The sequence below is a fragment of the Coregonus clupeaformis genome, unplaced genomic scaffold (genome assembly GCF_020615455.1).
Source record: "Coregonus clupeaformis isolate EN_2021a unplaced genomic scaffold, ASM2061545v1 scaf0796, whole genome shotgun sequence".
Classification (NCBI taxonomy): Eukaryota; Metazoa; Chordata; class Actinopteri; order Salmoniformes; family Salmonidae; genus Coregonus; species Coregonus clupeaformis.
In genome coordinates this window covers 79,463-102,902 of record NW_025534251.1, presented here as the reverse complement: position 1 = coordinate 102,902, position 23,440 = coordinate 79,463, and the positions used below count along the sequence as shown (strand labels likewise).

Below are 23,440 nucleotides of genomic sequence, written 5' to 3'. Positions count from 1 at the left end.
TATAGCAGGGGGTGTAAAGCCATAACTCATACGTTTTTCCAGCAGCAGACTATGTGTCACGCCTCCTCCCGTTGCTCCCTTCCGGGGGGCTCTGATTCGCCGGTCTACTGAGCCACCGGTTCTGAGCGCACCACCTTCGGCAACACCGGAATGGAAACCCAACGCACCCTAATCACCTCCAGCGCACCTGCACCTCATCATCACCACCCCTATATAGCCCTGGACTGTTCAGTATTTTGTGATTGTGAAGCGTCGTGTCGTTTACTCTCTCTTTGTTGTTCTCGTTCTCATTATTAAGTAAACCTTGACCTTGTTAATTCCTGTGTCTGCCTCTTCGTATATCGGTACTCGTCACACTATGATCGATAATGTCAAAAGCCGCACTGAAGTCTTAACAAAACAGCCCCCCACAATATTTTTTATCATCAATTTCTCTCAGCCAATCATCGGTCATTTGTGTAAGTGCTGTGCTTGTTGAATGTCCTTCCCTATAAGCATGCTGAAAGTCTGTTGTCAATTTGTTTACTGTAAAATAACATTGTATCTGGTCAAACACCATTTTTTCCAAAAGTTTACTAAGAGTTAGTAACAGGCTGATTGGTCGGCTATTTGAGCCGACCAATCAGCCTGTAGAAGACAGAGAGGAGAGGAGGATTTCAGCGTAGAAGACAAATCAAATCCTAATTTTATTTGTCATATGTGCCGAATACAACAGGTGTAGACCTCAACAATGCAGTTAAGAAAAATAAGAGTTAAGAAAATATTTACTAAATTAAATAAAAAGTAACACAATAACGAGGCTATATACAGGGGGTACAGGTCCTGAGTCAATGTGTGGGGGTACAGATTAGTCAAGGTAATATGTACATTTACATTTACGTCATTTAGCAGACGCTCTTATCCAGAGCGACTTACAAATTGGTGCATTCACCTTATGATAGCCAGTGGGACAACCACTTTACCATTTATTTATTTTTGTTTCATTTTTTATATATTTTATTTATTTCATTTTTAAATTTTAATATTAGTATTATTTATAATATTTTTTATTTTTAAATATATTTAAAAAAAAAATATTTTTGTGGGGGTGGGGTAGGGGGTGGGATAGAAGGATACATGTAGGTAGGGGTAAAGTGACTATGCATAGATAATAAACAGTGAGTAGCAGCAGTGAAAAAAAAAGGGGGGGGTCAATGCAAATAGTCCGGTGGCCATTTGATTAACAATAATCTTATTTTTTTTAACTGTTCAGGAGTCTTATGGCTTGGGTTGGTAGAAGCTGTTAAGAAGCCTTTTGGACCTAGACTTGGCGCTCCGGTACCGCTTGCCGTGCGGTAGCAGAGAGAACAGTCTATGACTTGGGTGGCTGGAGTCTTTGACAATTTTTAGGGCCGCCTTCTGACACCGCCTGGTATAGAGGTCCTGGATGGCAGGGATCTCGGCCCCAGTGATGTACTGGGCCGTACGGAGAGGAGGATTTCAGTGTAGAGGAGAGAGAGGAGTTGGAGGAGAGGAGGATCCATCCCTGAGAGAGTAGGTAGTGATTTGACTTGATAAAGGACATTTAAACACACAGCCATGTTCTCTCTGTCATCATCTGTTCTCTGACATACATTCACTAAAGTTCTAAACCCTGGCAATAGGAACTTTCCTAACTTTCGAATTAAGTAAAAAAAAAAAAAAAAGATCCCTTCCCGGGTGAAACGGGATACCCCAGGGTGCAAATCATGCGTACCCTGGAACTAGGCCGGTTAACAGATACCGCAGTATGTTGAGCTGTCCTTTTCTTCTGAGTGATGAAGGCCTGGCTGGCTTGTGGGTAAAATAGTCAAAAGAACATTAAAAACATTTTTAATTGTAAGAGAGTCCTGCCTATTGATCTTTTCCGTGGAGCCAGCGCAAGATAAGGGTAGAAAAACGTACCTCAATGCAGGGACGGGACATGCCACTGCACACCATATGTTACCTTTATCCACACTGCTCCATTGAGAAGATTGAAATACTGCTAATTTTCCCGGAAAACTGCCCTTTTCGTCCTCGTGCTAGCTAGCAGTATTCACAGCAGCCATTATGGATGTTGTGTTGAACAACAAAAGAGCCGATTGGCTGATACTGCCTTTTCAAAATGGCTGCGGTGGCTACTTGCTAGCTAACACGAGGACGAAAAAGGGCAGTTTTCCAGGAAAACGAGCAGTGTGAATAATGGTAACATTTGGAGTATGGTGGCATATCCCATTGAGTTACCTTTTCCAACCCATATCTCAAGCCCGCTCCATGGTGTCTTAATGTAACCAATGATTGCATTCTGACACCAGTGCAGCTCTGTGTAAACAAGCATAATGGTAGGGTCGGCATCTTCTGGCAAGTTCAAATCCAGACACTCTCATAGATCGATGATGGTCCTCTGTAGCTCAATTGGTAGAGCACGGCGCTTGTAACGCCAGGGTAGTGGGTTCGATTCCCGGGACCACCCATACGTAAAAATGTATGCACGCATGACTGTAAGTCTCTGCTAAATGGCATATTATTATATTATTATCGATTACTCGGGCTTTTAACCCCAGGTCAAAGGTTGGGGTTCAACCAGCGCGCGTTCTGGAGGCAGGAGAAACAAGATGGCAGATCAACAAGACAAACTGACTTGTCTTAGTTAACGAACTTTTCCACAGTTGATTTTCTACACATTCAAATATACAGTCAGCTAGCCAAGCAATCTAGCGCCCACGCCTCTTAATCGTTGATTTATTAGCTACCTAGCTAGATTTTCGCAGGTTAGCTGATCGCCAACTGCCGTTAAGACTGCTAGCTAGCTAAGCTAAGCTAGGCTAGCTAGCTTGTTTCTGTCTGGTCGGAGCGTAGTGAGACCGCCAACATGCAGGACCTGATAGCCACCGTGGACCACATCAAGTTCGACCTAGAGATAGCTGTGGAGCAGCAGCTGGGGGCGCAGCCTCTCCCCTTCCCCGGGATGGACAGTAAGTAGCCGCTACTTACTAGCCAGTTAGCGAACGATAGCTAGGTATTGTAGTTTTAGCAAGGTAGCTAAGCTAACTTGGCTAGTTAGTTTAGCTAGCTAGCTAACGTCTAAACTGATTTCATAGTTGGGTGTTTTTTTTTTTGTAGAGTCCGGGGCTGCGGTGGTGTATTGGGGCTATGTATTGTTTTGTATTGTATTGTAACTCCTTGCCCTGTGGTTGTGCAGAGTCCGGGGCTGCGGTGGTGTATTGGGGCTATGTATTGTTATGTATTGTATTGTAACTCCTTGCCCTGTGGTTGTGCAGAGTCCGGGGCTGCGGTGGTGTATTGGGGCTATGTATTGTTTTGTATTGTATTGTAACTCCTTGCCCTGTGGTTGTGCAGAGTCCGGGGCTGCGGGTGTGTATTGGGGCTATGTATTGTTTTGTATTGTATTGTAACTCCTTGCCCTGTGGTTGTGCAGAGTCCGGGGCTGCGGTGGTGTATTGGGGCTATGTATTGTTTTGTATTGTATTGTAACTCCTTGCCCTGTGGTTGTGCAGAGTCCGGGGCTGCGGTGGTGTATTGGGGCTATGTATTGTTTTGTATTGTATTGTAACTCCTTGCCCTGTGGTTGTGCAGAGTCCGGGGCTGCGGTGGTGTATTGGGGCTATGTATTGTTTTGTATTGTATTGTAACTCCTTGCCCTGTGGTTGTGCAGAGTCCGGGGCTGCGGTGTATTAGGGCTATGTATTGTTTTGTATTGTATTGTAACTCCTTGCCCTGTGGTTGTGCAGAGTCCAGGGCTGCGGCGGTGTATTAGAGCTATGTATTGTTTTGTATTGTATTGTAACTCCTTGCCCTGTGGTTGTGGTTGTGCAGAGTCCGGGGCTGCGGTGGTGTATTGGGGCTATGTATTGTTTTGTATTGTATTGTAACTCCTTGCCCTGTGGTTGTGCAGAGTCCGGGGCTGCGGCGGTGTATTGGGGCTATGTATTGTTATGTATTGTATTGTAACTCCTTGCCCTGTGGTTGTGCAGAGTCCGGGGCTGCGGTGGTGTATTGGGGCTATGTATTGTTTTGTATTGTATTGTAACTCCTTGCCCTGTGGTTGTGGTTGTGCAGAGTCCGGGGCTGCGGTGTATTAGGGCTATGTATTGTTTTGTATTGTATTGTAACTCCTTGCCCTGTGGTTGTGGTTGTGCAGAGTCCAGGGCTGCGGTGGTGTATTGGGGCTATGTATTGTTTTGTATTGTATTGTAACTCCTTGCCCTGTGGTTGTGGTTGTGCAGAGTCCGGGGCTGCGGTGGTGTATTAGAGCTATGTATTGTTTTGTATTGTATTGTAACTCCTTGCCCTGTGGTTGTGGTTGTGCAGAGTCCGGGGCTGCGGTGGTGTATTAGAGCTATGTATTGTTTTGTATTGTATTGTAACTCCTTGCCCTGTGGTTGTGGTTGTGCAGAGTCCGGGCCTGCGGCGGTGTATTGGGGCTATGTATTGTTTTGTATTGTATTGTAACTCCTTGCCCTGTGGTTGTGCAGAGTCCGGGCTGCTGTGTATTAGGGCTATGTATTGTTTGTATTGTATTGTAACTCCTTGCCCTGTGGTTGTGGTTGTGCAGAGTCCAGGGCTGCGGTGGTGTATTAGAGCTATGTATTGTTTTGTATTGTATTGTAACTCCTTGCCCTGTGGTTGTGGTTGTGCAGAGTCCGGGGCTGCGGTGGTGTATTGGGGCTATGTATTGTTTTGTATTGTGTTGTAACTCCTTGCCCTGTGGTTGTGCAGAGTCCGGGGCTGCGGTGTATTAGGGCTATGTATTGTTTTGTATTGTATTGTAACTCCTTGCCCTGTGGTTGTGGTTGTGCAGAGTCCGGGGCTGCGGCGGTGTATTAGGGCTATGTATTGTTTTGTATTGTATTGTAACTCCTTGCCCTGGGGTTGTGGTTGTGCAGAGTCCAGGGCTGCGGCGGTGTATTGGGGCTATGTATTGTTTTGTATTGTATTGTAACTCCTTGCCCTGTGGTTGTGGTTGTGCAGAGTCCGGGGCTGCGGTGGTGTATTAGAGCTATGTATTGTTTTGTATTGTATTGTAACTCCTTGCCCTGTGGTTGTGGTTGTGCAGAGTCCAGGGCTGCGGTGGTGTATTGGGGCTATGTATTGTTTTGTATTGTATTGTAACTCCTTGCCCTGTGGTTGTGGTTGTGCAGAGTCCGGGGCTGCGGTGGTGTATTAGAGCTATGTATTGTTTTGTATTGTATTGTAACTCCTTGCCCTGTGGTTGTGGTTGTGCAGAGTCCGGGGCTGCGGCGGTGTATTAGAGCTATGTATTGTTTTGTATTGTATTGTAACTCCTTGCCCTGTGGTTGTGCAGAGTCCGGGGCTGCGGTGGTGTATTGGGGCTATGTATTGTTTTGTATTGTATTGTAACTCCTTGCCCTGTGGTTGGGCAGAGTCCGGGGCTGCGGTGGTGTATTGGGGCTATGTATTGTTTTGTATTGTATTGTAACTCCTTGCCCTGTGGTTGTGCAGAGTCCGGGGCTGCGGTGGTGTATTGGGGCTATGTATTGTTTTGTATTGTATTGTAACTCCTTGCCCTGTGGTTGTGGTTGTGCAGAGTCCGGGGCTGCGGCGGTGTATTAGGGCTATGTATTGTTTTGTATTGTATTGTAACTCCTTGCCCTGTGGTTGTGGTTGTGCAGAGTCCAGGGCTGCGGTGGTGTATTGGGGCTATGTATTGTTTTGTATTGTATTGTAACTCCTTGCCCTGTGGTTGTGCAGAGTCCGGGGCTGCGGTGGTGTATTAGAGCTATGTATTGTTTTGTATTGTATTGTAACTCCTTGCCCTGTGGTTGTGGTTGTGCAGAGTCCGGGGCTGCGTGGTGTATTGGGGCTATGTATTGTTTTGTATTGTATTGTAACTCCTTGCCCTGTGGTTGTGCAGAGTCCGGGGCTGCGGTGTAATAGGGCTATGTATTGTTTTGTATTGTGTTGTAACTCCTTGCCCTGTGGTTGTGGTTGTGCAGAGTCCAGGGCTGCGGTGGTGTATTAGAGCTATGTATTGTTTTGTATTGTATTGTAACTCCTTGCCCTGTGGTTGTGGTTGTGCAGAGTCCGGGGGCTGCGGTGGTGTATTGGGGCTATGTATTGTTTTGTATTGTATTGTAACTCCTTGCCCTGTGGTTGGGCAGAGTCCGGGGCTGCGGTGTATTAGGGCTATGTATTGTTTTGTATTGTATTGTAACTCCTTGCCCTGTGGTTGTGGTTGTGCAGAGTCCGGGGCTGCGGCGGTGTATTAGGGCTATGTATTGTTTTGTATTGTATTGTAACTCCTTGCCCTGTGGTTGTGGTTGTGCAGAGTCCAGGGCTGCGGTGGTGTATTGGGGCTATGTATTGTTTTGTATTGTATTGTAACTCCTTGCCCTGTGGTTGTGGTTGTGCAGAGTCCGGGGCTGCGGTGGTGTATTAGAGCTATGTATTGTTTTGTATTGTATTGTAACTCCTTGCCCTGTGGTTGTGGTTGTGCAGAGTCCAGGGGCTGCGGTGGTATTGGGGCTATGTATTGTTTTGTATTGTATTGTAACTCCTTGCCCTGTGGTTGTGGTTGTGCAGAGTCCGGGGCTGCGGTGGTGTATTAGAGCTATGTATTGTTTTGTATTGTATTGTAACTCCTTGCCCTGTGGTTGTGGTTGTGCAGAGTCCGGGGCTGCGCGGTGTATTAGGGCTATGTATTGTTTTGTATTGTATTGTAACTCCTTGCCCTGTGGTTGTGGTTGTGCAGAGTCCGGGGCTGCGAGGGTGTATTAGAGCTATGTATTGTTTTGTATTGTATTGTAACTCCTTGCCCTGTGGTTGTGGTTGTGCAGAGTCCGGGGCTGCGGTGGTGTATTAGAGCTATGTATTGTTTTGTATTGTATTGTAACTCCTTGCCCTGTGGTTGTGGTTGTGCAGAGTCCGGGGCTGCGCGGTGTATTAGAGCTATGTATTGTTTTGTATTGTATTGTAACTCCTTGCCCTGTGGTTGTGGTTGTGCAGAGTCCGGGGCTGCGGTGGTGTATTAGAGCTATGTATTGTTTTGTATTGTATTGTAACTCCTTGCCCTGTGGTTGTGGTTGTGCAGAGTCCAGGGCTGCGTTGGGTGTATTAGAGCTATGTATTGTTTTGTATTGTATTGTAACTCCTTGCCCTGTGGTTGTGGTTGTGCAGAGTCCAGGGCTGCGGCGGTGTATTAGAGCTATGTATTGTTTTGTATTGTATTGTAACTCCTTGCCCTGTGGTTGTGGTTGTGCAGAGTCCAGGGCTGCGCGTGTGTATTAGAGCTATGTATTGTTTTGTATTGTATTGTAACTCCTTGCCCTGTGGTTGTGGTTGTGCAGAGTCCAGGGCTGCGGCGGTGTATTAGAGCTATGTATTGTTTTGTATTGTATTGTAACTCCTTGCCCTGTGGTTGTGGTTGTGCAGAGTCCGGGGCTGCGGTGGTGTATTAGAGCTATGTATTGTTTTGTATTGTATTGTAACTCCTTGCCCTGTGGTTGTGGTTGTGCAGAGTCCGGGGCTGCGGCGGTGTATTAGGGCTATGTATTGTTTTGTATTGTATTGTAACTCCTTGCCCTGGGGTTGTGGTTGTGCAGAGTCCGGGGCCGCGGCGTGTATTAGAGCTATGTATTGTTTTGTATTGTATTGTAACTCCTTGCCCTGTGGTTGGGCAGAGTCCGGGGCTGCGGCGGTGTATTGGGGCTATGTATTGTTTTGTATTGTATTGTAACTCCTTGCCCTGTGGTTGTGGTTGTGCAGAGTCCGGGGCTGCGGCGGTGTATTGGGGCTATGTATTGTTTTGTATTGTATTGTAACTCCTTGCCCTGTGGTTGTGCAGAGTCCAGGGCTGCGGCGGTGTATTAGAGCTATGTATTGTTTTGTATTGTATTGTAACTCCTTGCCCTGTGGTTGTGCAGAGTCCGGGGCTGCGGCGGTGTATTAGAGCTATGTATTGTTTTGTATTGTATTGTAACTCCTTGCCCTGTGGTTGTGGTTGGGCAGAGTCCGGGGCTGCGGCGGTGTATTGGGGCTATGTATTGTTTTGTATTGTATTGTAACTCCTTGCCCTGTGGTTGTGCAGAGTCCGGGGCTGCGGTGGTGTATTGGGGCTATGTATTGTATTGTAACTCCTTGCCCTGTGGTTGTGCAGAGTCCGGGGCTGCGGTGGTGTATTGGGGCTATGTATTGTTTTGTATTGTATTGTAACTCCTTGCCCTGTGGTTGTGGTTGTGCAGAGTCCGGGGCTGCGGCGGTGTATTGGGGCTATGTATTGTTTTGTATTGTTTGCAACTCCTTGCCCTGTGGTTGTGGTTGTGCAGAGTCCGGGGCTGCGGTGTGTTAGAGCTATGTATTGTTTTGTATTGTATTGTAACTCCTTGCCCTGTGGTTGGGCAGAGTCCGGGGCTGCGGCCGGTTTATTAGAGCTATGTATTGTTTTGTATTGTATTGTAACTCCTTGCCCTGTGGTTGTGGTTGTGCAGAGTCCGGGGCTGCGGCGGTGTATTAGAGCTATGTATTGTTTTGTATTGTATTGTAACTCCCTTGCCCTGTGGTTGTGGTTGTGCAGAGTCCGGGGCTGCGGCGGTGTATTGGGGCTATGTATTGTTTTGTATTGTATTGTAACTCCTTGCCCTGTGGTTGTGCAGAGTCCGGGGCTGCGGCGGTGTATTGGGGCTATGTATTGTATTGTAACTCCTTGCCCTGTGGTTGTGCAGAGTCCGGGGCTGCGGCGGTGTATTAGAGCTATGTATTGTTTTGTATTGTATTGTAACTCCTTGCCCTGTGGTTGTGTTTGTGCAGAGTCCGGGGCTGCGGTGTGTGTGAGTTCTTCATGAGAGCAGCCTGTCTCAAAGGTAAGAGAATCACCGGGGATGAGTTCTCTGTATGTGACTGCTACAGCCTCCAACACAAGTGTGTGTGTGTGTGTTATACTGACCAATGTGTGTGTGTGTGTATATATATCCACACACACACACACACACACTGAGTCAGTCTATACTATATATACACACTGGGTCCGTCATTCATATATTATATATATATATATATATATATATATATATATATATATTTTTTATATATCACACACAGTTGAAGTTGGAAGTTTACATACACCTTAAACAAATACATTTAAACTCAGATTTTCACAATTCCTGACATTTAATCCTAGTAAAAATTCCCTGTCTTAGGTCAGTTAGGATCACCACTTTATTTTCAAGAATGTGAAATGTCAGAATAATAGTAGAGAGAATGATTTATTTCAGCTTTTATTTCTTTCATCACATTCCCAGTGGGTCAAACGTTTACATACACTCAACTAGTATTTGGTAGCATTGCCTTTTAAATTGTTTAACTTGGGTCAAACGTTTCGGGTAGCCTTCCACAAGCTTCCCACAATAAGTTGGGTGGATTTTGGCCCATTCCTCCTGACAGAGCTGGTGTAACTGAGTCAGGTTTGTAGGCCTCCTTGCTCTCACACGCTTTTTTCAGTTCTGCCCACATATTTTCTATAGGATTGAGGTCAGGGCTTTGTGATGGCCACTCCAATACCTTGACTTTGTTGTCCTTAAGCCATTTTGCCACAACTTTGGAAGTATGCTTGGGGTCATTGTCCATTTGGAAGACCCATTTGTGACCAAGCTTTAACTTCCTGACTGATGTCTTGACATGTTGCTTCAATATATCCACATAATTTTCCTTCCTCATGATGCCGTCTATTTTGTGAAGTGCACCAGTCCCTCCTGCAGCAAAGCACCCCCACAGAATGATGCTGCCACCCCCGTGCTTCACGGTTGGGATGGTGTTCTTCGGCTTGCAAGCCAACCCCTTTTCCTCCAAACATAACGATGGTCATTATGGCCAAACAGTTCTATTTTTGTTTCATCAGACCAGAGGACATTTCTCCAAAAAGTACGATCTTTGTCCCCATGTGCAGTGGCAAACCGTAGTCTGGCTTTTTATGGTGGTTTTGGAGCAGTGGCTTCTTCCTTGCTGAGCGGCCTTTCAGGTTATGTCGATATAGGACTCGTTTTACTGTGGATATAGATACTTTTGTACCTGTTTCCTCCAGCATCTTCACAAGGTCCTTTGCTGTTGTTCTGGGATTGATTTGCACTTTTCGCACCAAAGTCGTTCATCTCTTGGAGACAGAACGCATCTCCTTCCTGAGCGGTATGACGGCTGCATGGTCCCATGGTGTTGATACTTGCGTACTATTGTTTGTACAGATGAGCGTGGTACCTTCAGGCATTTGGAAATTGCTCCCAAGGATGAACCAGACTTGTGGAGGTCTACCATTTATTTTCTGAGGTCTTGGCTGATTTCTTTTGATTTTCCCATGATGTCAAGCAAAGAGGCACTGAGTTTGAAGGTAGACCTTGAAATACATCCACAGGTACACCTCCAATTGACTCAAATAATGTCAATTAGCCTATCAGAAGCTTCTAAAGCCATGACATCATTTTCTGGAATTTTCCAAGCTGTTTAAAGGCACAGTCAACTTAGTGTATGTAAACTTCTGACCCACTGGAATTGTGATACAGTGAATTATAAGTGAAATAATCTGTCTGTAAACAATTGTTGGAAAAATTACTTGTCATGCACAAAGTAGATGTCCTAACCGACTTGCCAAAACTATAGTTTGTTAACAAGAAATGTGTGGAGTGGTTGAAAAACAAGTTTTAATGACTCCAATCTAAGTAAATGTAAACTTCTGACTTCAACTGTATATTATAGACTGATCCAGTGTGTGTTAATATGAACTGACCCAGTGTGTATTGATATGAACTGACCCAGTGTGTTAATATGAACTGACCCAGGGTGTGAATATGAACTGACCCAGCGTGTGGATATGAACTGACCCAGTGTGTGAATATGAACTGACCCAGTGTGTGTGCTAATATGAACTGACCCAGCGTGTGTTAATATGAACTGACCCAGGGTGTTTATGAACGACCCAGCGTGTGTTAATATGAACTGACCACACTGACCCAGGTGTGTTAATATGAACTGACCCAGTGTGTTATATGAACTGACCCAGCGTGTGTTAATATGAACTGACCCAGCGTGTGTTAATATGAACTGACCCAGTGTGTGTGAATATGGACTGACCCAGTGTGTGTGAATATGAACTGACCCAGTGTGTGTGGGTGAATATGAACTGACCCAGTGTGTGTGTGAATATGAACTGACCCAGTGTGTGTGTGAATATGAACTGACCCAGTGTGTGTGTTAATATGAACTGACCCCAGTGTGTGTGTGAATATGAACTGACCCAGTGTGTGTTAATATGAACTGACGCCAGCGTGTGTTAATATGAACTGACCCAGCGTGTGTTAATATGAACTGACCCAGCGTGTGTGTTAATATGAACTGACCCAGTGTGTGTGTGTATAGAACTGACCCAGTGTGTGTGTGAATATGAACTGACCCAGTGTGTGTGTGGATATGAACTGACCCAGTGTGTGGGTTAATATGATCTGACCCAGTGTGTGGGTTAATATGAACTGACCCAGTGTGTGTGTGGATATGAACTGACCCAGGGTGTGGGTTAATATGAACTGACCCAGGGTGTGTGTGGATATGGAACTGACCCAGTGTGTGTGTTTAATATGAACTGACCCAGTGTGTGTGTGGATATGAACTGACCCAGGGTGTGGGTTAATATGAACTGACCCAGTGTGTGTGGATATGAACTGACCCAGTGTGTGTGGATATGAACTGACCCAGTGTGTGTGTTTAATATGAACTGACCCAGTGTGTGGGTTAATATGAACTGACCCAGTGTGTGTGTGGATATGAACTGACCCAGTGTGTGTGTGAATTAAACTGACCCAGGGTGTGTGTGGATATGAACTGACCCAGTGTGTGTGGAATAGTGAACTGACCCAGTGTGTGTGTGTGAATATGAACTGACCCAGTGTGTGTGTGTGTGTGTGTGTGAATATGAACTGACCCAGTGTGTGTGTGTGTTAATATGAACTGACCCAGTGTGTGGGTTAATAGAACTGACCCAGTGTGTGTGAATATGAACTGACCCAGTGTGTGTGTGTGAATATGAACTGACCCATTGTGTGTGTGTGTGTGTGTGTGTGTGTGTGAATATGAACTGACCCAGTGTGTGTGTTAATATGGACTGACCCAGGGTGTGTGTGGATATGAACTGACCCAGTGTGTGTGAATAAGAACTGACCCAGTGTGTGTGTGTGAATATGAACTGACCCAGTGTGTGTGAATATGAACTGACCCAGTGTGTGTGTGTGTTAATATGAACTGACCCAGTGTGTGTGTTAATATGGAACTGACCCAGGTGTGTGTGGATATGAACTGACCCAGTGTGTGTGAATATGAACTGACCCAGTGTGTGTGTGTGAATATGAACTGACCCAGTGTGTGTGTGTGGATATGAACTGACCCAGTGTGTGTGTGTGTTAATATGAACTGACCCAGTGTGTGGGTTAATATAAACTGACCCAGTGTGTGTGAATATGAACTGACCCAGTGTGTGTGTGTGAATATGAACTGACCCAGTGTGTGTGTGTGTAATATGAACTGACCCAGTGTGTGTGTGTGTGAATAGAACTGACCCAGTGTGTGTGTGAATATGAACTGACCCAGTGTGTGTGTGATTATGAACTGACCCAGTGTGTGTGTGGATATGAACTGACCCAGTGTGTGTTAATATGAACTGACCCAGTGTGTGTGTTAATGAACTGACCCAGGGCGTGGGTGAATATGAACTGACCCAGTGTGTGGGTTAATATGAACTGACCCAGTGTGTGGGTTAATATGAACTGACCCAGGGTGTGGGTTAATATGAACTGACCCAGTGTGTGTGTGAATATGAACTGACCCAGTGTGTGTTTCTGCAGGTGGGATGTGTCCGTTCCGTCACATCAGTGGGGAGAAGACGGTGGTTTGTAAACACTGGCTCAGAGGACTCTGTAAGAAGGGAGACCAGTGTGAGTTTCTCCACGAGTACGACATGACCAAGATGCCGGAGTGTTACTTCTACTCCAAGTTCGGTATGTGTGTGTGTGTGTGTGTCTGTGTGTGTGTGTGTCTGTCTGTCTGTGTGTGTGTGTCTGTCTGTGTGTGTGTGTGTGTCTGTCTGTCTGTGTGTGTGTGTGTGGGAGAGAGAGAGCGAGATGGTTCTCTGCCATATTCCATCTACAGTGCCTTGCAAAAAGTATTCATCCCCCTTGGCGTTTTTCCTATTTTGTTGCATTGCAACCTGTAATTTAAATGGATTTTTATTTGGATTTCATGTAATGGACATACACAAAATAGTCCAAATTTAATTGTAATTGCTGCAAAAGGTGGCTCTACAAAGTCTTGACTTTGGGGGGTGAATAGTTATGCACACTCAAGTTTTCTGTTTTTTTGTCTTATTTCTTGTTTGTTTCACAAAATAAAATATTTTGCATTTCAAAGTAGTAGGCATGTTGTGTAAATCAAATGATACAAACCCCCCAAAAAAATCTATTTTAATTCCAGGTTGTAAGGCAACAAAATAGGAAAAATGCCAAGGCGGGGTGAATACTTTCGCAAGCCACTGTATCCCAGAAGTACCCCATCCGCATCGGCTAACTGTGTGTCTCTGTGTGTGTGTGTGTGTGTGTGTGTGTGTGTGTGTGTCTAGGAGAGTGCAGTAACAAGGAGTGTCCGTTCCTCCACATCGACCCAGAGTCTAAGATCAAAGACTGCCCCTGGTATGACAGAGGCTTCTGCAAACATGGTATGTCCTGCTCTGTCTCTGTCTCTCTCTCTCTCTCTCTCTCTCACTCACTCACTCACTCACTCACTCACTCACTCACTCACTCACTCACTCACTCACTGCTCCAGTACTAGGAGACTAAACAGACCGTGCCGACCAATGGTTCAAAGCAGCAGGTGTCTCCTCTTCCTCACAACATCAGCTGTCATTTCCTGTTCACTTCCTGATATTCTACATTTACATTTACATTTTAGTCATTTAGCAGACGCTCTTATCCAGAGCGACTTACAGTTAGTGAGTGCATACATTATTTTTTTATACTGGCCCCCCGTGGGAATCAAACCCACAACCCTGGCGTTGCAAACACCATGCTCTACCAACTGAGCTACATCCCTGCCGGCCATTCCCTCCCCTACCCTGGACGACGCTGGGCCAATTGTGCGCCGCCCCATGGGTCTATATTCTACATGTTGAATCACCACCGTTCACTTCCTGATATTCTACATGTTGAATCACCACCGTTCACTTCCTGATATTCTACATGTTGAATCACCAGTGTTCATCGACACCAGCAGGTGATCTACTGTGCATGGCTGATGTTCGTGTTGTTCTGTCTTTAACATTTTCTCTCCCTCTCCCTCCCTCCCTCTCCCTCTCCTCTCCTCCCTCCTCTCCTCTCCTCCTCCCTCTCCTCCCCTCTCCTCTCCTCTCCTCTCCTCTCCTCCCTCTCCTCTCCTCCCTCTCCTCTCCTCTCCCTCTCCTCTCCTCTCCCTCTCCTTCCTCCTCTCCTCCCCTCCCTCCTCCCCTCCTCTCCTCTCCTCCTCCTCCTCCCTCCCTCTCCTCTCCTCTCCTCTCCCTCCCTCCCTCCTCTCCTCCTCTCCTCTCCTCCCTCCCTCCTCTCTCTCCTCTCCTCTCCTCCCTCTCCTCTCCTCTCCTCTCCTCCCTCTCCTCTCCTCTCCTCTCCTCTCCTCTCCCTCTCCTCCTCTCCTCTCCTCCTCCTCTCCTCTCCCCTCTCCTCTCCTCTCCTCTCCCTCTCCTCCTCTCCCTCTCCTCTCCTCTCCCTCCTCTCCCTCCTCCCCTCCCTCCCTCCCCAGGTCCAGACTGCAGACATCGCCACACCAGGAGAGTGATCTGTGTGAACTACTTGGTTGGTTTTTGTCCAGAGGGCCGCGCCTGTAAATTCATGCAGTGAGTTTATTCTCTTATTCAACTGTTTTAATATTCCCCTTTTCTAGACTGCAGGGGTGTTGAACTGTTCCCCTGCGGGGTCCGGAATACTGCCCCTTTCCTGTTCTACCTGCCGTCCGAGGTTACCCTGCGGGGTCCGGAATACTGCCCCTTCCCTGTTCTACCTGCCGTCCGAGGTTACCCTGCGGGGTCCGGAGTACTGCCCCTTCCCTGTTCTACCTGCCGTCCGAGGTTACCCTGCGGGGTCCGGAGTACTGCCCCTTCCCTGTTCTACCTGCCGTCCGAGGTTACCCTGCGGGGTCCGGAGTACTGCCCCTTCCCTGTTCTACCTGCCGTCCGAGGTCTTCATCAGTCCCTGATTTAGACCGGGAGAAAAGCAGTGGCACTTGGCTTTTGAGGTCCAGATTAGAATTCTACTGTGAGACCCAGTGTGCACGTCCCAAATTGCACCCTGTCCCTTATATAGAGCCCTACGGATCAGAAGTAGTGCCCTATAAAGGTAACCTCAGCCCGTGAGATGAAATGACAACAGAATAATGACGTCGTGTGTTTTTTCTGCAGCCCGCGGTTTGAGCTGCCGATGGGAGCCACGGAACAGCCTCCCCTACCAGCACAGATACTGGGTCACCAGAAGGTAGGGACACACACACACACACACACACACACACACACACACACACACACACACACACACACACACACACACACACACACACTCTCTCACACACACACACACACACACACACACAGTCTCTCTCTCTCCACACACACACACACACACACACACACACACAGCTCTCTCTCTCACACACACACACACACACACACACACACACACACACACACACACAGTCTCTCTCACAACAGTCACACACACACACACACACACACACACACACACACAGTCTCTCTCACAACAGTCACACACACACACACACACACACCCAGTCTCTCTCACAACAGTCACACACACACACACACATTCTCACACATCACACACAGTCTCTCTCACAACAGTCACACACACACACACACACACACACACACAGTCTCTCTCACAACAGTCACACACACACACACACACACACAGTCTCTCTCACAACAGTCACACACACACACACACACACACAGTCTCTCTCACAACAGTCACACAACACACACACACACACACAGTCTCTCTCACAACAGTCACACACACACACACACACACACACACACACACACACACACACACAGTCTCTCTCACAACAGTCACACACACACACACACACACACACAGTCTCTCTCACAACACTCACACACACACACACACAGTCTCTCTCACAAAGTAAACACACACACACACACACACACACACACAGTCTCTCTCACAACAGTCACACACACACACACACACAGTCTCTCTCACAACAGTCACACCACACACACACACACACACAGTCTCTCTCACAACAGTCACACACACACACACACACACACACAGTCTCTCTCACAACAGTCACACACACACACACACACACACAGTCTCTCTCCCAACAGTCTCACTGCACTCTGCTCTTTCTATTCAACTTCATTCTGATTCCTGTCCTCGTCCCAGCCGCTGCCTTCGCTCGGCCGCTCGTCCCTGTCACTCATCCAGCTGACCAATCCCGGGGGAGGGGCGGGTCATCACCAGCAGCATCACCACCATCAACGCCAGCCGTACTCCTCTGGTCCCAGCATGCATCAGCACCACAACAACATGGGAGGAGGGAACAGGGGGCCGCGTCCGTTAGACCAGGTCACCTGCTACAAGGTAACGGAGACGACACACACACACACACACACACACACACGTCTGTCACACAACTCCTAACCTGTTATCTATCAATATACATGTGTTTGTGTGTCATTCTGGGATTCAGTCTGATTGCTGGTTGTCCACAGTGATCAGGTTGAATCCCAGCCTCAGTCTCTGTGAGTAACACGTGTTCCTCTCTCTCTGTCTCTCTGTAGTGTGGTGAGAAGGGTCACTATGCCAACAAATGCACCAAAGGACACCTGGCGTTCCTCAGTGGACAATAACACACAACCCCGTGGCTGGACTCACTCAGAGCAGTTCAGCTTGAAGACGAGGAGAGCAGAGCAGAAGAGAACTTCTGTAGACTGAGACGCTATTCTGAAACTGAAGTCCTTCACTGAGGCCCCTGGAACCCCTTCACTGAGGCCCCTAGAACCCTGGAACCCCTTCACTGAGGCCCCTAGAACCCTGGAACCCCCTTCACTGAGGCCCCTAGAACCCCTTCACTGAGGCCCCTAGAACCCTGGAACCCCTTCACTGAGGCCCCTAGAACCCTGGAACCCCTTCACTGAGGCCCCTAGAACCCTGGACCCCCTTCACTGAGGCCCCTAGAACCCTGGACCCCCTTCACTGAGGCCCCTAGAACCCTGGACCCCCTTCACTGAGGCCCCTAGAACCCTGGACCCCCTTCACTGAGGCCCCTAGAACCCTGGACCCCTTCACTGAGGCCCCTAGAACCCTGGAACCCCTTCACTGAGGCCCCTAGAACCCCTTCACTGAGGCCCCTAGAACCCTGGAACCCCTTCACTGAGGCCCCTAGAACCCTGGAACCCCTTCACTGAGGCCCCTAGAACCCTGGACCCCCTTCACTGAGGCCCCTAGAACCCTGGACCCCCTTCACTGAGGCCCCTAGAACCCTGGAACCCCCTTCACTGAGGCCCCTAGAACCCTGGAACCCCTTCACTGAGGCCCCTAGAACCCTGGAACCCCTTCACTGAGGCCCCTAGAACCCTGGAACCCCTTCACTGAGGCCCCTAGAACCCTGGAACCCCTTCACTGAGGCCCCTAGAACCCTGGAACCCCCTTCACTGAGGCCCCTAGAACTCTGGACCTCCAGACAGACAGACACCTGTTTCCAGATCGTAAGACCAGAGGACAGCAGAGAGAGGAGACTGTTGAAGCCTCTATGGTCTCCCAGGTAACGAGATGATTGTTCCGACTACGCCCTCTGTTGAAGCCTCTATGGTCTCCCAGGTAACGAGATGATTGTTCTGACGACGCCCTCTGCTGTTGTGTCAATGGGGATGGGGCTGTCCAATGAAATATCGTCTTTTGTATGTGGATGGTTAATCCTGCTGCTCTGTGTTGTAATGATGCTTCTGATGTCCGGTTTGATCAAATACCTCTGTTGGCCCGAACCTTTACCCTCTTAGACACTGACCCCTAAGGAGGTCCACTTTGCGACCCAGCTGGATTGGTACTTCAATCTGTCCAATTGTGTCAGATTGCGTCATGTGCTTCGGGGTGAAGCGTGTTGTGTAACCTAACCAACCATGGTTTAGCTGAACCCTCTGGATGTTGGTCGTCATGGAATCAAACGTTGCTGAACGCTGCCCCAGGTTTGAACAAAAATATGAAATATTTTAACAATATCCAATCTTCAGACCTCCATGTGTGGGTGAAGGGACTAGTTTACATTCTAACCAACGCATGGTTTATCTTAATCCTGGATGTGGCCTGTTATTCATCCAGAATACTCCCATTTTACTGGCTTCAGAGTCCAACCTTCATGAATTGAAACAGAACTCTTCAGCTGTGACGTTGCTGTGTTGGATCCTTACACACGCTTTTTTCACCAGAGGTGGTGGGGAGATGTGGTGTGACAGATATGTGTTGCCTTTGTAGATTACACACACTTTCAGCATGTTCTAGTCTGTAAAATACAATAAACCTGTTCCAGTCAGTCTCTTGTTCCAGTCAGTCTCTTGTTCCTCCAGGTCATGTTCTAGTCTGGAAAATACAATAAACCTGTTCCAGTCAGTCTCTTGTTCTAGTCTGTAAAATACAACAAACCTGTTCCAGTCTGTAAAATACAATAAACCTGTTCGTCAGTCTCTTGTTCCTCCGGGTCATGTTCTAGTCTGTAAAATACAATAAACCTGTTCGTCAGTCTCTTGTTCCTCCGGGTCATGTTCTAGTCTGGAAAATACAATAAACCTGTTCGTCAGTCTCTTGTTCCTCCGGGTCATGTTCTAGTCTGGAAAATACAACAAACCTGTTCCAGTCTGTAAAATACAATAAACCTGTTCGTCAGTCTCTCGTTCCTCCGGGTCATGTTCTAGTCTGTAAAATACAATAAACCTGTTCCAGTCTGTAAAATACAATAAACCTGTTCCAGTCAGTCTCTTGTTCCTCCGGGTCATGTTCTAGTCTGGAAAATACAACAAACCTGTTCCAGTCTATAAACCTGTTCGTCAGTCTCTTGTTCCTCCGGGTCATGTTCTAGTCTGTAAAATACAATAAACCTGTTGGTCAGTCTCTTGTTCCTCTGGGTCATGTTCTAGTCTGGAAAATACAATAAACCTGTTCGTCAGTCTCTTGTTCCTCTGGGTCATGTTCTAGTCTGGAAAATACAACAAACCTGTTCCAGTCAGTCTCTTGTTCCTCCTGGTCATGTTCTAGTCTGGAAAATACAACAAACCTGTTCCAGTCGGTCTCTTGTTCCTCCTGGTCATGTTCTAGTCTGGAAAATACAATAAACCTGTTCCAGTCAGTCTCTTGTTCCTCCTGGTCATGTTCTAGTCTGGAAAATACAATAAACCTGTTCCAGTCAGTCTCTTGTTCCTCCTGGTCATGTTCTAGTCTGGAAAATACAATAAACCTGTTCCAGTCAGTCTCTTGTTCCTCCTGGTCATGTTCTAGTCTGGAAAATACAACAAACCTGTTCCAGTCTGTAAACCTGTTCCAGTTAGTCTCGTTCCTCCGGGTCCTGTCTCAGTGGTAGTAGTCTATATACTGGACCGTTACGCATTAAGGAAATAAATTCCACAAATTAACTTTTAATTAGGCACACCTGTTAATTGAAATGCATTCCAGGTGACTACCTCATGAAGCTGGTTGAGAGAATGCCAAAAGTGTGCAAAGTTGTCATCAAGGCAAAAGGGGTGGCTATTTGAAGGATCTCAAATTTGTTTAACACTTCTTTGGTTACTATATGATTCCATATGTGTTATTTCATAGTTTTGATGTCTTATTATTCTACAATGTAAAAAATATTGAAAATAAAGAAAAAAACTTTGAATGAGGTGTCCAAACTTTTTTTACTGTAGTTCACTAACATTTAAAAAATGTCCATGGTTATTTCAACTAGTTCATCTTTTGTATTATTTCCCCCTGTAGTTAACTTCTGCAGCTAACATCAACCAGACACTAAACTTCTAATTTCACCCAGAATAAAAAACACTCACGCCTCAACATCCAACACCGTAATAAACCCAACAGCCATCAGTTAAATGTTAGAAGTAGTTTTATTTATCCTTGGTCACAACGGTGGTATTTTACAGAACTAGGGGTCAGAGGTCAGGCTTCTCCCTGCCGGGTCGGGGGGCGGGGCCTTAGTGGTACTTCCTCCAGCGGTCGTGCTCTGAGACGGAGAGAAGAGAGAGGAAACGGAGAGAGGGACAGAGAGGGAAACGGAGAGAGGGACAGAGAGGAAACGGAGAGAAGGGACAGAGAGCGAGGGAAGCAGGTTAAATGAGATCAGATGTTCCTTCACAGTGCTTTGAGGTCATCATGCTCGTAACCTTCTCCTGAAGGGTGCACTCGTTACCTTCAGGAGAAGGGTGCACTCACACTCCCCCCTCATGGATTCAGAAGGGATGGACTGAGGAATATGGTGGACACTCCCCCTCATGGATTCAGAAGGGATGGACTGAGGAATATGGTGGACACTCCCTCTGGCCACGCTTCCTCCAATCCAATGCTTTTAAATGGAGGGGGAGTGAATGAGTGCACACTTCTGGAGAAGAGTAGAGAATTTGAACCAATCCAGTGTGTTACTTACTGAGGTGGTCGAACTCCCAGTGTAGAGTGTGTGTGTGTGTGTGTGTACTCCCAGTGTGTGTGTGTGTGTGTACTCCCAGTGTAGTGTGTGTGTACTCCCAGTGCAGTGTGTGTGTGTAGTGTGTGTGTACTCCCAGTCTAGTGTGTGTGTGTGTAGTGTGTGTCCTCCCAGTGTAGTGTGTTACTTACTGAGGTGGTCGAACTCCCACATGTAGCTGAGGGCCACGTATCCAACCAGCAGCATGGCCACGCCTCCAATACCTCCCTTCTTCACGTTGATGTACTTGTTGTAATATCTGTCATGACCTGGAGAGACGACATGTTACTGTTAGACAGGAGGGGGTATCTGTCATGACCTGGAGAGACGACATGTTACTGTTAGACAGGAGGGGGTATCTGTCATGACCTGGAGAGACAACATGTTACTGTTAGATGGGAGGGGGTATCTGTCATGACCTGGAGAGACGACATGTTACTGTTAGACGGGGAGGGGTATCTGTCATGACCTGGAGAGACGACATGTTACTGTTAGACGGGAGGGGGTATCTGTCATGACCTGGAGAGACAACATGTTACTGTTAGACGGGGAGGGGGTATCTGTCATGACCTGGAGAGACGACATGTTACTGTTAGACGGGAGGGGGTATCTGTCATGACCTGGAGAGACAACATGTTACTGTTAGACGGGAGGGGGTATCTGTCATGACCTGGAGAGACGACATGTTACTGTTAGACGGGAGGGGGTATCTGTCATGACCTGGAGAGAGACAACATGTTACTGTTAGACGGGAGGGGGTATCTGTCATGACCTGGAGAGACGACATGTTACTGTTAGACGGGAGGGGGTATCTGTCATGACCTGGAGAGAGACAACATGTTACTGTTAGACGGGAGGGGTATCTGTCATGACCTGGAGAGACGACATGTTTCTGTTAGACGGGAGGGGGTATCTGTCATGACCTGGAGAGAGACAACATGTTACTGTTAGACGGGAGGGGGTATCTGTCATGACCTGGAGAGAGACAACATGTTACTGTTAGACGGGAGGGGGTATCTGTCATGACCTGGAGAGACGACATGTTACTGTTAGACGGGAGGGGGTATCTGTCATGACCTGGAGAGACGACATGTTACTGTTAGACGGGAGGGGGTATCTGTCATGACCTGGGGAGAGACGACATGTTACTGTTAGACGGGAGGGGGTATCTGTCATGACCTGGAGAGAGACGACATGTTACTGTTAGACGGGAGGGGGTATCTGTCATGACCTGGAGAGAGACGACATGTTACTGTTAGACACTGTGTTTGTGTGTCAGTGTGTGTTATAAATGGCCCAGAACCCTCACCATTGCGGATGCTGGCGAGGACTCCGTTGGGAGTGAAGTCCCTCTTGCCCAGCCACGAGCCCAGCTCTCCCAGCTTCACATCCATCAGACGCTTCTCACCCACGGGAACTAAGGACACAGGTAGACACACACAATAAATACACACCCTCCGTCTCTCTCACCCACGGGAACTAAGGACACAGGTAGACACACACAATAAATACACACCCTCCGTCTCTCTCACCCACGGGAACTAAGGACACAGGTAGACACACACAATAAATACACACCCTCCGTCTCTCTCACCCACGGGAACTAAGGACACAGGTACACACACACAATAAATACACACCCTCCGTCTCACTCACTCACACACACCACCGAAGACCGCCATTCATTGCTACAAGTTATATGGTTACCATGTCGTTAGTATTTCACTAGAGACCGGAGCCAGCGGTGTAAAATTCTCATATCCACGAAGATGCATAAGTTACCTGACCACTTTGAGTTCTCTAGATAGCTAACTAAAGTTAAGATAGTTGGCTAGTTCAAAGTCACGGGAGTTATGTTGAGCCTGGATCGCTCAGAGAGAAGGTGTTGTTATAAACCCCTTAGCGGTCATTAGCCAGCAAGCTACAGACGTTGCCAACTGCATGCAGGCAGAGGCCAGTCCTGCAGGCTAACTAGCTTAGCTAGCTAACCTCCCTGGCTAAAGACCTAACCACCTAGCATATCGTCTGGACGGCCACACGCTGTAAAGTTGGTTGAATTTACACCCTTTAGAGAAGCTGTCACTGAATATTTTTGCCCCATGCAAAATACCCAAGTTGTTATATAAAGTTGTATCTGTCCCGTTTTGAATGGCCATGACAGCAAAGTCCTTGACTTGACTCTAACCGTGGATTAACCGCGGCCTTCAAACAACATCCGAACATCAACTAAACTCCACACATCTCGCTTATTTATGCAATAAAATACAATATTCTGCGCGTAAATGCTGGAGTGGAAGATGTGAGATCCGTAAAACAAACGTAAACGTTTCACACACGGGAACAACGAACGCAGTTACCTATCCTGTCCGCCATCTTGCTCGGAGGAGAGAGTGAATACCGCGGTGGATGTTGGGACTGAAATGGAAGGAGAGGATTGTGGGAGGAACGTGGTTTTTTTGTCTAGAAGGGATACAGCTTTTGTCAAAATTCCCTTTTCATAGTAAGTTTAGGAGAACGTACGCAGCAGGTTAGGAGAAAAAAAACGTAGCAGGTTATGATAATTCGTTTAAGGTTAGGAAGAGGGTAAGGGTTAGGGCTAGCTAAAATGCTAAAATATTATAATCTACTGTTGACGTCAATTTGACAATAACTGTATCCCTTCTAGACATGA

General features: G+C 47.1%; 2 protein-coding genes across 2 annotated transcripts; one reads left to right on the top strand and one right to left on the bottom strand.

Moving 5' to 3' along the window:
- The first annotated feature begins 2,811 nt into the window (after nt 1-2,811).
- LOC121555969 (cleavage and polyadenylation specificity factor subunit 4) lies at nt 2,812-17,386 on the top strand. The gene is made up of 8 exons (XM_045216780.1): nt 2,812-2,975; nt 8,790-8,840; nt 12,858-13,010; nt 13,628-13,723; nt 14,797-14,890; nt 15,452-15,524; nt 16,488-16,685; nt 16,886-17,386. Exons 1-8 carry the CDS (start codon nt 2,873-2,875, stop codon nt 16,952-16,954), a joined length of 837 nt encoding a protein of 278 aa, XP_045072715.1. The 5' UTR covers nt 2,812-2,872; the 3' UTR covers nt 16,955-17,386.
- A 2,792-nt stretch (nt 17,387-20,178) lies between these two features.
- Nucleotides 20,179-23,200, bottom strand: LOC123485677 (ATP synthase subunit f, mitochondrial-like). Its single transcript, XM_045216777.1, has 4 exons — nt 23,127-23,200; nt 22,079-22,186; nt 20,922-21,038; nt 20,179-20,313 (listed from the first exon to the last, which is right to left on the bottom strand). Exons 1-4 carry the CDS (start codon nt 23,140-23,142, stop codon nt 20,285-20,287), a joined length of 270 nt encoding a protein of 89 aa, XP_045072712.1. The 5' UTR covers nt 23,143-23,200; the 3' UTR covers nt 20,179-20,284.
- Nucleotides 23,201-23,440: the final 240 nt, after the last annotated feature.

Bases quoted from the DNA above. Each gene is read 5' to 3' on its own strand.
- LOC121555969 (XM_045216780.1), top strand. From the start codon at position 2,873: ATGCAGGACCTGATAGCCACCGTGGACCACATCAAGTTCGACCTAGAG. The intron at 13,724-14,796 runs GTATGTCCTGCT...CTCCCTCCCCAG, and splicing joins CAGAGGCTTCTGCAAACATG to GTCCAGACTGCAGACATCGC. The intron at 14,891-15,451 runs GTGAGTTTATTC...TTTTTTCTGCAG, and splicing joins CGCGCCTGTAAATTCATGCA to CCCGCGGTTTGAGCTGCCGA.
- LOC123485677 (XM_045216777.1), bottom strand. The intron at 21,039-22,078 runs GTGAGGGTTCTG...TCGTCTCTCCAG, and splicing joins CCTCGCCAGCATCCGCAATG to GTCATGACAGATATTACAAC. The intron at 20,314-20,921 runs GTAAGTAACACA...TCTCCGTCTCAG, and splicing joins GTGGGAGTTCGACCACCTCA to AGCACGACCGCTGGAGGAAG.